The sequence below is a fragment of the Gambusia affinis genome, linkage group LG17, assembly GCF_019740435.1.
Source record: "Gambusia affinis linkage group LG17, SWU_Gaff_1.0, whole genome shotgun sequence".
NCBI lineage: Eukaryota > Metazoa > Chordata > Actinopteri > Cyprinodontiformes > Poeciliidae > Gambusia > Gambusia affinis.
The window spans coordinates 16,221,877-16,235,812 of record NC_057884.1 but is presented as its reverse complement, the minus strand read 5'-3'; the positions used below and the strand labels follow the sequence as shown (position 1 = coordinate 16,235,812).

The 13,936-nt window shown below is 37.0% G+C and overlaps 1 protein-coding gene across 1 annotated transcript in view; it reads right to left on the bottom strand.

Annotated features, from left to right (window-relative positions):
- si:dkey-1d7.3 (transmembrane protein 132D) overlaps nt 1-12,684 on the bottom strand; it is a 28,201-nt gene extending 15,517 nt beyond the window's left edge. Inside the window, exons 1-3 of the mRNA XM_044144505.1 lie at nt 12,568-12,684; nt 9,626-10,532; nt 3,167-3,313 (exon numbers count right to left, since the gene is read on the bottom strand). Of these exons, the coding sequence (XP_044000440.1) occupies nt 3,167-3,313; nt 9,626-10,532; nt 12,568-12,631 (1,118 nt within the window). The 5' untranslated portion in view covers nt 12,632-12,684. The remainder of the gene's footprint in view (nt 1-3,166; nt 3,314-9,625; nt 10,533-12,567) is intronic.
- Nucleotides 12,685-13,936: the final 1,252 nt, after the last annotated feature.

Here is a 13,936-nt window from a genome sequence, read left to right as displayed (position 1 = left end):
AGCATACATAAATTAGCCAAATCCAATATGCATAGGTGAACTTTACAGTGATAGCTAGAAGTTAAAAATTTTAGCTATTATATTTCAAGACAGTGTGAACATTAACAACATTTACAATTAATATGTTAACATAAAATGGGCCAAAAGCTCAATCTCTGAATAACCTGTTTGAGACAAGTATAATAAATCGGCATGCCTAATTCTGATTCAGAGTCAAGGTGACTATATGTTTATGGTTCAAAATAATATAAAAATAAAAATCAAAGCCAGGGCTTGGTTGATAAAAGACAAATACCTTGTGATAAATCCAACATTTTCTATTTAAAGATGACTTTAACTGGTCAGGGAAAGTCTGGCCTTAAAACATTTGAAAAAGTGTCCATCTGCATCAGCCCATGCCCTCAGGGTACAATTGTACCGTTCTTGAACTGCACTCAAAAACTATTATAAATGCCACAAACGAACTGGGCAAAGAGCTTTGTGTCTAGAAAAAAGGAATTTTACTGATTATTTATAGCAAAGCTGCTATTAAGTGAGGCACTACTGAATTGGTTAAAAAGCATTCTTATCAAAATCTACCTATTTATAAAATTGAGATACTTCCCTAAATAACTAAATCTAAATTAAAGGTCAGATTTCTTCAATAAATCAATTTTGTACAGGTCATAAATAAATAAAAATAGCTGGGAACTGTGAAAAGAGCAATGCTTGGTTTAAATTATTTTCTTACATAATAATGTAAATAATGGTAAAGTAAGTAAATAATCCATGTTTTAACATTTTTAACCATGTCTACAGTTGGTAGCTGCTGTAAGCGCAGTTTTCCTTTTCTGTTGCATTTAATAGAAAATGTGCATGATGACATAAGACTAGTCTAAACTTAAAGACTAAAGACAGAACACAAGACATTTAATGATCTTAATTATTAGTAATCCATCTATCATCACCTCGAAGCTCATGGGTTGTAAGTATTTGTCTCCTTCTATGTGCTTCATTTTCTGTTTTTTATTTGTGTGAGTTTTGGCTGAAGCAAAGGACAGAACTTAGAATATCTTCACGTCCTAATCTGTGTTTCTAAAACGTGCAAGTACTTAAGCTGGGATAACGTAGCCGTGATTATGGATGACTGCAGAAATGTGGGTCGGGTGGATGGAGGGTAGTTGTGAGCGCCTGTGTGAGTGAGAGCTTGGTAGATATACATCATCAGCTTTAATGATGAAGTAGGAAGACCTGAGAAAGATGAAGAAAATAAATATTCAATAAAGTAAAGAGAGTACAATAGCACTCCATGTCATTTATTAATTTTGCTTCTATTTTGACTCAACTTTGAGCTGCAATTCAGCTTGGTTTTATTTGTTTCCTTGTGGCACATTTAAATGTAAAAAACATGCTACATTAAAAAAATGGGCACTAAAATCTCAGGTAAATTCTTGTTTTACCTCCCTCCACACATTCAAACCCCCTTTTCATCTTTCATTATCCAATAACCTTTATTTTATTCTTTTTGAAAAACAATACTCTATGTTCAATGTCTCGTGTATGAACACAAAAAAATTATACAGAGCAAAAATTTATTTTCAACCAAATGAATAACGTCAATGCACAGATTAAAAGGTCATCCCTAGATTGGATCGGTGGATCAGAAGCCATGCTGTTACGCACGAGAGATGCATTGCTGACATTGGTTGTTATGTTGTTACACGCTCCAATAAATAACCATCAATTAGTGACACTGACAGGATTATTTTATTATCCCCTGTAGCCCAGATGCAGACACAAGGTAGATGATTTGATATTCAGCCCTGAGCCCCCCAGATGTACCTGGATTCAGCAGAGTTAGAAGTAGGGCTTATAGTAGCAATTAATACAAATCACTTTTAGTTTAAAAGGCTCAATGATGCTTAGCCAGACTATGTCAATAATTATGACTTCAAAAGATCAAATGGAAGAAAAATACATCAAATAAAATCTTCAGTCATGAGCTTTGAATATTGGTGGTTTGCTGAGGGAGAGTTATTTTCAACTAAGCTGTGACTTTTGGGTCAAAGGGTTTAGGTAAACATGAAGTTTGAAGCAGGAATAATTTTCGATTCTCTAACCACAGTAGAGCACGTTTGCTCATGTCAGGTCAAGTGGTGGCACTAAATTGACCAAAAGTTTAGGCATGATTGTGTTTCGCTCAGGAATTGACCGATGTCGTTCTAAAGGCAACAAAGAATAAATGCTACCTGGCACTTCTAACAGCAACCAGAATAAAGCTAGAATTTAAAATAGATAGACGGATTTGTTTTCTTCCTTCATTAAAAAGTTGAGTACAATTGTGGCATTTTTTTATGAAACTCACACCCTGTTGGATCAAGTTACACAGCAATTGCATGCCTTGAAAATATTTCTTAGAACTCATTTGTAAGAGTGCCAGGATTGTTTGGCTTTAAGATGACTAAAAAGTAAAAAAGAAATAAACTGGCCGAAAGCTCAGTAGCAAGTTTGAATATTGTCCAAATTGAGATCATTATGCAGTTTTTAATATTAACAAAAAAGGATGATAAATGGGGTGTTTCCAGCCTTAATTTACCCAAATTGTCCCAATTAAAACCTCAATAAATCTGGCATGCATTATGGTACCAGAGTATGCTTACCAAATAGAATCTGATAGCACAACAGAGCTGATAGGTCCAACACTATAGCTATGCATTATACTGAAATGTTTGCATTTTAGAATCTGGATAACTTTAAGATGAATATCTAGATCAAAATTTATGTTTGAGTTGTTTCATTGTCCTCAAGCTGTACCATAGTGGAAAAAGAAATATCTTGCATATATGGCATTACATCCCTTTTGCTGTCAATAGGATGTGAATAACTGAAAAAGCTACTTGTAGTTTTGCTAGAATATCTATGGAAAGAATAAGTGTTCAAGGTACATCATTGGCAAACCAGATGTAAAACTGAACAAGATTTTTTCTTGCTTTTTTGTATCTCTTGCTTTCCCTTTAAAATGGTTGCAGAGAAAATGGGTATCTTATTAAAACAAGGCCAAACAGAACCCTAATTGCAGACTATTTTTGTTGCTTAGAAAGAGCAGCCTTTTAAAATGGGTTGTTGAGAACTTACACACATCTAACACACTGCACAAAATTGCACATTTTATAAGCTTTGGACTGACCGTTTTAAGGTGATGGGAGCCTTCCTGCGGCAGACGACAGTAACAGTGTTGGGAGTTGCTCCTCTCCCAGGCTCCACAATGATATCCCACAGTAATGGGTCACTAGGCCGAGCCGCACTGAAGGACAAGCCTGATTTTACAGCAGCCCTGTGTGAAAAAGTATTAAAATACATTCTATTAAACCATGATAATATTGTGGTTTAATACATTGAGAAGAGCAAATTACAGATCCACTGAGAAATCAACTGAGTAGAATCAGCTAACTTTTAGCTTGACCGGCTCTAACCGCAAACTAATAAAAGTTCAATTCAACGCATTTCGTCTCAAAGCACTTTACCCAAAAATAGTCATTTAATCCTGTCATATATACAGTCGAAATGATCCTAGTTATCAAACAGCAATCTAAGTTTAATTTGTTACTCAAATAAGTTTTAAAAGTTCTATTTGAGGAAACCCAGCAGATTGCATCGAATCATTGACTCTTTGGGATGGATGTGATCATAATGAGAACATCAGAGGGACAACTCATGTTAGATGTCTAGGAGATAAAGTCAGAGAGGCCAGATTGAGTTAGTTTGGACATGTTCAGAGAAGCCACAGTGATTTTAAACTATTAAACTCCTTACTCTGCTTTGAAAAAATGTATGTTGTTTTGTTTGAAGTCGTCTAGCTGTTCAAACTGTGGGCTACACGTATTGCCAATCACCAGGAAATGTGCTTTTTGTCTGTGAAAAGTTGATAGGAAGTCCAAAAAGGGGATTTGTGAACATAGTGAAAGTGGACATGATGTTAGTTTATGTTAGAGGACGCACAGATACAGTGACAGATGATTCACTATGGCAACCCTTGAGCGAAAAGACTAAAAGAGAAGAACATCTGAAAAGTTTTATCAGTTTTGAATCTGATGTCTGTGCATTTGTCTAAAGTAGAATTGGTACTGCATGTATTAACTTTGAACAATATTTTTTATTGTGCTTTAATTGTAGCCGTGTTTTGACTGCAGTTCTATTCAGTTTGCCTGTTTGTGTCTAACAAGGTAGGTCACAAACAGTCAAATGTGTCACAAGCTGCTTGCCCACTGAGAACCAGCAGGGGTATTTAATTCCCATCAGCCCTGGGGAAAACTGGGAATCAGTTAATCAGATCTCTTATTCAGACACATCTCTGATGGGGGAGATAGATTGCTAATTAGAGACGATGTAATTGGACCAGACAGTTGTACAAATCCAACCAGGGCTTTTTGGTTCCTCACTCAGTCTCCTGCATCAAGGGGAGTCTTACATCACTGGACAGGATCAGAAAGCAATTATTTGAGTCAAATGCCTAAAAAGTGATACAAGTAATACAAATGTTCCTCACTTATAGCTGTCTAACTACTGAGTGGGAGCATCATAGGTTTGTAATAGAAGCCAGTCTCTTCATGACAAAAATTCCACACTGAAAAAAAAAATGCTGCATAGAGTTTTCAACCCACACCAGCTGAAGTCTGTCACTTAACGTGACAAAATGCTGTGTCTGCAACATTCTCCATATGAATAATAGTTTGGTGACTGTATGTGAAGGACCCAAATGCAGGACAGAGAAAGAAGAATGTGCTGTAATGATACTCATAGAAACAGAAGTGTCTCTAGACTATGACAAGCAGCAGGACAATGGAATTACAAAAATAGAAAAACAAAACTGGCTACAGAAAACAAAAGAAACGAAATAAAATAATAGCCAGTGCCACTGAGATAATATTAAGATACCTTGTAGAAACTAAATGAGGTCAAAAAAGAAGATTTGCATTTGACATTAAATTTAGCTAGTAATACAAGCTAAAAAAAGAAAAATCACAATGTAATTCATAAACTACACTTTTTGAAATAACAAATCTCAGGAAAAGGCTTCTTGGTTAGATATTCTTATATTTCTTTTTGTGCTTTTTTTTGTAACTTTGATTTTCTGTCAGTTTTTTTCAAGACAGTGACAAAGTCACCTGATGACCACCCATCTCAGTAAAGTCAAACCATTTCTGCAGAGTCATACTGAAAGGGATGACAAAGTAAATCAATACAGGGAACCTCTTCTTCTTGTCCAATACTCTGACATGAGCTTCCCTGCAGGGAAACTTAGTTTGGGTTGTTATTCTTTGTCACCGTCAGTCACTATGTCCAAAGAGGAGAGAAGTAGAAAGAATCTAAACTATTAAACTCCTTACTCTGCTTTGAAAAAATGTATGTTTTTTTGTTTGAAGTTGTCTAGCTGTTCAAACTGTGGGCTACATGTGTTGCCAATCACTAGGAAATGTATGTTTTGTCCAGTTTTATTGTGGTGTGTGTGTCTAACTCATGAATGTACACAGTTAATCCTGGCGAGCAGCCCAGATCATCTTTACTCTAAAGGGTTAACCTCTTCATTCCTTTTCAATCAGGGCCACAGCTTATCTGGCCTAACCCTGCTGGAGTGGACTCAATCTTGGCCCAAAGAGTGAAGTAAGGCAGGGATTTCTCGTAGGAGGAATCAATCACTGCCAAGCTCCTCAGAGCTAACCTTCAGTCGGACTTAGTTGCAGAGCTCAGCAGGCTCGTCTTGTCCCAATGCATGCTGCATGTGGCAGGGCGCCAGAAACACAGACTGAAATTACTGACCTAACTGGAGGATTTTCAGCATTTCAGTCGACAAAACAAATTTGGGGAATTTCAGGTGAAGTGGCTGCAAAGCCTTGCAAATAGCCAATGCAACAGCAGATGTTGACTCCTCAGTGAGAGAATCTTATTCAGTTATTTTCAAAAAGGCAAATAGAGCTGCATTTAAGTCACTCAGTCTGCATTTGTGTGATGAATGTATCTGTTTGCCATATGAGAACAATATTCAAGAAGAGATGTAGAAAAGCTTATATGCATGTGAGTTCTGGATTATGGTCCACAGATCTTAAAATTTTTTTCTGTGTGCCTGGATTCTGCAGGAAAATACTGTGTTGCACCAGGGCTGATGCATGATATCACTAAACTGTAGGACTGTAGGATTAGACTGGAAATTGTTTTCAGAGAAAACAATTAACCAGAGTAGAAACAGAAAACACAAAGCTCGCTGTACAGGCATTGCAACTTCTCTTTAAAACTTGGACAGTTGTAAAATGTGGACAAAATGAGAATACAAATTAAAGCACAGTAATTTGTAAGAATTCTTTTCTTAGAAGAAAATGAAAAATATCTCATGTTGAAGCAGAGAAAAAAAACTATAAAATTTAGCAGGACCCATTGTTCAGCATGGAAAGTAGCTATGTGTTCAGAAATATAATTTTTTGAAGTTTGTGTTTTGTGTCAAATACGTGTTGCTCAGTGAATACAGTGTTTTACAAAGACAATTATTATTGCCCAATGTGTTTGCAGTGAGCACAGCAAATTAATTTTTGGTGTGATGACAAAAAAGAAAACTTTGAAAAGAGAAATAGGAAAAGAAAATCCTGAAAGTGTTAACATTTCTGACCATATCAGAAATGAAAAAATAAAGCTTTTTTATATATATATATATATATATATATAGAATTGAAATCATTTCTTTCGAATCATTTGTGTCTACCTGTAATTATGGCATAAGGTGATGTTTACCTTAAGAATTTACACTTAATTTATGATTGCAATAAATTATGTAGAACCAACTGTTGTTGGACATTAAGGTTTCACAACAACCATGGCTATCCTCTTAAGATTCCAAATAGCTTTGAGTCAGATTTATTATGCTGGAAAAGTTTGTACACTTGTGGGAAAAGCCAAATCAGTGAGTCATATCTTCAAACTTCTTGCTTCTACAAATACGAAGACAAATTGTTCATTTGAGAAGAAGTATCAACAAAGCAAAGCAATTAAAACTTAGATAGAAACCAAAGATATAAGTTCACACTGTTCCATCATGTTGCAGTGGAGAAGATGGAACAATCGCGCTTCCTCATTTTTATATTTCTTCCTATAGTTTTGAAAGACTTCCATCCATCCCTCCATCCATTTTCTAAATACCCTTCGTCCCTAATGGGGTCGGGAGGGTTGCTGGTGTTTATCTTCAGCTGTGTTCCGGGTGGGAGGCGGGGTTCACCCTGGACAAGTCGCCAGTCTGTCGCAGTTTTGAAAGACTTGTCAACCTAAGAAAAACTCATTAAAGCCTAACTGTCAAATATGCAAACAACCAGCAGCATACTCTCCACACCTGCATATCTTTTAATATATATTATTGCAGGTGTTATTTTAAGCTGATTAATGAAATTAATTTAAAATTATTCAGGCTTTATTAGACTTTATTTGCCATTCAAATGTTTATGAAACTGGATAGACCATTTTATTTATCTTTTGCATTTTGATGAACAGGATGGTAGCCCAACCTGCCTGGTGATTTACAACTTAGAAAAAAAGCTCAGAAAAAGTTTGGGAACAGACTGAACTGTGTGTTTTTCCTCAGTGACAGGGCTGCTTTTATAAGAAGCTCAATTTTACCCAGAGGAGTTAGGAAGATTAGTTATTTGTTTTGCTGCTCCATTAAACAGATGCATTATTTATGAAGTCAAATAACCACAAAACCTTGTTGAAATGTTCGTGGGATGTTGAGATATGAAAACCAGTGAATCATTTGCCAATTATTTCACTGTTTATGGAAGAGTGATCTTCATAACTCCCCCACTAAGTGTGACGATGCAGAAGCAAGGATATGTCAGACAATTTATGCAGCCAGTAACTGGCAGACAACACAAGTCACTCTAGCATTCATGCATATTACCGCATGGCCTTGATGGTGGACTTCATAAGTATTTAAGTGCCTTAAGTAATCGTTTAAATGCATGGAGCTTATCCCTCATGAATATGCTCAAGTGTACTATACATCCCCCTTACACTTGCTTGGTTTCTTCTATTTCACGTATTTCATAAACAATAAATTTCCATGTAATTCCCTCTAAGCTCTTGTCTCTGTATGGCTGGATTTACAGAACAGTGATTATTATGATTTCCATCAATGATACTTAATTCTAACCACTTGTGAGTTGCCTTTAAAAAGCTAGGTTATTGCTTATTTGGACTTATCAAAGCGCTTAACTGTGACTATGTAATTTATGTACCTTCAAATGAAAAGTAAAGAAATGTCCCATTTAATTGTCTACTATCAATGACGCAGAATGTTGCAGTCTGCAAATCCAATTTGCTTCTTAAGCACTACATAAAGGCTTTTCTTCAAGAGTCTGCGACTTGACCTTAGAGCTTTACTTTAATCATAAGGGCACTTGTGTTGATATTTTGATCCAGAACAGCCACAGCAATATTTAAAATTGTGCAAGTAGTAAGAACGTATATCTAACACATTTGTTTAACTTTGATCAAGACAGTAAACAAATGGATCATCTGTGGATACATTTTCGAAATTACCAGCACAATTAATATTGTCATTCATTTAATAAAAAAGTAAAACATAACTTTGATCTTTACTATAAATAGCACAGAGAAAAGTTCTGTTTACCTGTCCCAAACTCACATTTAGCACATTATAAGGGCTTATCCTATCCATTGTGGATAAACATACTAAGGTCCGTCCTAAGTAAGAGACAAATAGTCATGTTAAATTTCAACCCCATATAATGTCAGCTTCTCCAAGATACTGTCAACAACCCTCAATTCCACCTTGCCCATAAAATTTGAATATGAAAACCAGACAGTAACAAGCTACAATTCAGAGGATGGGTGAGTAGAGAAAGGACAGGCAATCATCAAGGAATGCTTCTTTACCACAAATCATAATATCGAGACACTCAACAGTATTATTGATGAGTTTTTTTCTGATATTGTACAGCCCAAAGTTATGTGTAAATACATACACCATAAAAATGTTGTGTTTGTGCTCTTTCCAAAGAATACTTTGATGTTAGAACTTGGAAAATCTGATGCTTTACCACAACCTCTAATTGTCAGACACCCACAGAGCAACTGTGGCTCTGTGCATAAAGTAGTCGTCTTGTGATCAGAAGGTTGTAGGTTTGATTTGCCAGTATGTGCCCCTGAGCAAGGCACTTAACCCCAAGATACCTGTCTGTGTATGAGTGTATAAATGGGTGTGCATGTGTGAGTGCAAATTGGTGAATGTGACTTTACTATAAAGTGAAGTGGTCAAATGATTGGTAAAAGCTGTTTGTAAGTTCAGTACATTTATGCAGAGGGTATGCAGCTCTAATTATTGAGTGCCATTGTCCTGCAATTTTTGGACGCATACCTACTCCAACACACCTGACTGAAATGAATGATATTTGACAAGGCCTTTGCAAAACTCACTGACTAGCCAAGCAAATAACTCAGCCTTTTGATTGAGGTGTGTTGAAGCAGAACTGGTCTGGAGTTGCAGACCCCTGTTCTATGTTAAAAGTAATAGCTCTCCAGTTGGGCAAATATTAGTATGATTCCTGAAAAGCATCTCAACAAAGGCACACCACAGACAATCTCTCACCTCAAAGTAAAATTTTCCAGCGTAGATGTACTAGCCAGGAAGATGTAAAAAGTTCCCACATCTTCATTCTTTAAGGGTTTGGAAGACGTTTGGATCATCACAGCACCTCCCAGCCTAAGCCTAAGGAAAGTAGGGTTGCCTGATTGTGTTTTGATAAGAGAGACACTTCCGATCCTTCGCAGAGGTGTTCCGGATCCCCCAGAGTCTCTCCCTCTTCCCACTCCCACCCTTTGCAGGCTGTCTTGTGGAGCACACTGGCCAGTCTGGTCCCTTCTGCTCTGAAAGTAGATCTCCACAAGATTTCCCCGAAGGTCTTTCATTGCTTCAGTTTTTTCTGCTTCCCGACTCGAGCTTCCAGATCTGCTTCCTGAGCTGAACCAAGATGGTTCTGGCTTAAGCTGAGCAACACAGAATCCACCTGGAGAAACCAGACAAGCTCCTCTGACTTCTTTCGTCTCCCAAAAGGCATAGGCTGTCACACAGTGAGCATCATCCTTGGCCTTAGCCTCATTATCTCCATAAGAGTCCGTCATTTCTTGCCTGAAAGTGATATTGCTTTCTGTGGGCATGTGGAAAAGAATCTTGACAAATGGGTGTGAGGATCGAACCTGACGGACCAAAAGAACTGCAAGGATTTTTCTTCCGCTAAGGAGGAGATCAGGAGGAATGGTGGCATCTACAGCCAAGGGGCCAAAAGAAGCCTTGATAGCTGGCTGGAGGAACCCAGCACCCAGACTGCTTATGAAAAATGTCTGAGCCTGAACTTTGAGACTTGAGTTGCTTGGGGTCCCTGTATCTTGTCCCAGAAACACATGGTCTGCATTGAAAATTTGAAATTTGATGGACGGGTAAATAGGTGAAGGATTGGGGAGTATTCCAGCATCTTCAGCTTTCTGACTTCCTGCAACTGAAATGAAAGAATGTACATGAATTAATTAGAAAAGAATGGGAAAATCACAGTCTACACTATTATTTTGTGAAGGTGTCAACTGATTTCAGTAGCAAGTTTAGTCTGTGACAAAAGCTTTTTTCAAATAATTTCAGTTATAAGATGTGTAGAGAAAGTATCATGGCCAGACACATACTTTCTGTCAGACACAAAGCTCAGTGATGCACACTGATGACTCATGGACAAAAAATTTCTGAAAATTATTTCACAGCAAAGATTTTTAGCTAGTAATTGATTATCCAATAATTGTGTGTGGTGAGGCAAACCTCAAAAGGGGTTGAGTTTGCAATTAACTAATGTTTGAAATAGTTAAAGCAATAGTTTCTCGAATGAAAAACAAAAATCAAAAAACGAGAGCAAACTACAGTGGCAAAGATTGGTAAACAGTTTTTTAACGCAGTATTCTTCCCTACAATAGCTGAAAAAAGAGACTGGCAAGAAAATTACAGAAACTTTCCAACAATGAAAACAAATGACCAAAATCTCTTTCCCCAAGAGATTTTACACATTGTAAATTGTCTGGCTTTTATGGTGTATTTGAAAGTAAATACAATATTCTCCAGCCTGAAAAAACCTATGTCAAATTTGAAAGGGAAAAAATATCATTACCAACTGTATTTACAGATCAGACTAAAGGATAACCATATCTATTTGCTGATAGATCAAATTAAACCAAACCTATTTATCACTACATATGTTTATTATTAATAATAGGTTTTGATTTCCAAATTGTGGGCTTCTGTCAGTCCACTCCCAGAATTATTCACTATTCCTGTTTTTAAAAACAACTTACTGCAATATTAGCTTTTTAATCCATAAATTGATCTGGCACTTTAGAAGATGAATTTAACATTTTTTTCATTTTTCATGCTGTCATTAATTTGCATGAATAAAACCAACTGGGACATCAAAAAGGAAATGTGTTTAAAGAAAAAGTTTAACAAATGCTGTATTAAACATTTGAGAACTACTCTTTGTCGCCAGATGTTTGTGCTGTCTAGTTTAATAAAAATGTCGCCTGGTCCCTCATTATTCCACCCCAAAAAGCATGAGAGTTGTGTCTGAGTTTACAGGCTTGTAAACCCAGCTGTTTCAATATATAACACATGGTTTATTACACCCTTACACAGTAGTTAAACTCCACACTGATAGAATGAAGCAAGCAAAGATGAATATTGTTAAAGCATTCGTTTTAGCTTTTGATTTGTAACTCTAGATGATGATAGGGAAAACAAACAGTGCTACTAATCAATAGTTGCACCATTTATTGATCTGATTACTTACTGAGCCTTAGTTGGAATTCATGGAGTGATTTACATTAAAAGTTAGTGAGTTTAATATGCACAAAGGGCTTCTTATTACTTAAACACACACTGGGAACACATTACACACACATCTCACGCATAACGATAATCAAATATTAGTCTTTTCACAATATATATCAGCATTAGAACATGGAGATCGCCAGCTTGCTGCTTCCTCACAGCTATTGATGCAGGTTGTCTTTAAACAAGCAGAGAAACAGCTGTGCAACCTCAGCTCCAGGCCTCTTTAATCCCACAGATGAAGCCTCCTGATGCACACTGGAGAGCCTGCTGTCACTTTCATTTAGACAGAGGGATAACAAAATGGGATGAGGCCATGGGTTGTAACCACAAACCCACGCAAAGTAGGAATTCATAACCTGACAGCTGCATAAATCAATAAAATAAGGACACAGATATGGGATTTTCAGCAAAAATGCTTTGAGTGGTTATCAAAAAAAAAGTCTAAAATCTATGTAATGCATGTTCCATTGTGTTTGAGTGTTCTCACTTAGGAGACAAACACTTTCAATAACATTGCTTTGCATGTACAATAGTATTAGCATTTCTGAAGCCTTCACTTTCAAGACATTTTTACATTAAGTAAACGTTTTCATCTCAGGTTGTCTTCAAAATAAGGACATCTGTTAAAACAAATAGACACAAAACAATGCTTTGTTTTATCTCACCTTTAATAGCTGTAAGAACTCCCACAATTGGAAAAAGTGACCTGAGGGAAACGTTGAACATCATTTTAAAAGAATTGCAAGTTCTTGTTACTCTCTGCTCTGAGCTCCAGTGTGCACACGCTTAAAAGAAAGTGCAGGATGGAAGTCATAACATCATCTGATGTCCAGTTGAGTCAGTCGCTCTGATTGCAAAGGATGAAACAAGGAAAAATAAAAATTGTTACACTTTCACATCCACCTAAATCTTCTCCCAGACACAAGTGGATCAGTTTTAAATGCTGTGTCCCGTTTCTTGCTCTTCCTTTGGGAATGAGGCAGATGACTGATACCACAGGGCAGCATCAGATACGACTTTCCATGATAGAAAATCAGTAAACAGTCAGTCAGATTAAGCACACCCACGTGGGTATAATCTGCCGGTATATGAGTGGGAGTGTTGGAGGGGTGAGGAGGGAGGAACAAATGAAACGCGCACAAGGTCGAAGGATGAGTGGTTTCCTCAATGGCAGTGGATTTAACAAATAAACATTAACCCAAAATGCCTATTTTGATGTTTTATCATTTGAATATGTGTAAAATTACAGCAGCAAAGTCTTTCACTCTCTTTCTTACCAAATTTTTGTTCACAGACTTGCCCTTAAGTGATTGGTAAAGGCTCCAGATTTTCCATCCACACAGTCGTAGAGGGGGTGAATGTGGAAAACTGGAGAGTCATTTTGATTCCCATTCTGTACACATTTTGTCTATCCATCTGTCTGCTATCTTATGTGTCCAAACAGTTGATTCTATGCGCAGTCACAGTATGATAGAGTGGAATCCAGTCACTCTTGTTCTGCACATTGATCTGAGCTTTGTATCACTCTAAGAAGTATCTTGCTTAATAAGCCTGGTATGACTTTTCCTAGCCTTTCCACTCTCCACTATTCTCCCAATAAGCACCTGTTGTCTGAACAAACTACTAGCATTATGTGCCAATTACACCTCATGCACCCTGTATCATTACAAGGTGACAAGAGTGCCAAGGTGTCATCATTAAGGATACACACATACAAGGTGAGTAAACACTTTCTCACCTGACTGGAGAGGCTAATTAGAATAAATATGTGACTTAAGGAAGACATTAGGTGATCTCTAAAATTTTGAGAAACCCGCAGTCAGGAGCTAAGACAGGATTTTACTGCACAAATGGGACTTGCAATGCCAAGGCAATACACGGACTGCATTTTGAAGCCATTGAGTTTTAATTTGAGTAGTTTGTCCATGATTTTTGGCTTGAAGTTACAATTAAAACTGACGGTGGCAGAGGCCACTGACAACTGAGTCTGGGAATATCTCCAGATCTCAGTTGTTGTTCCAGACATGCAACCTG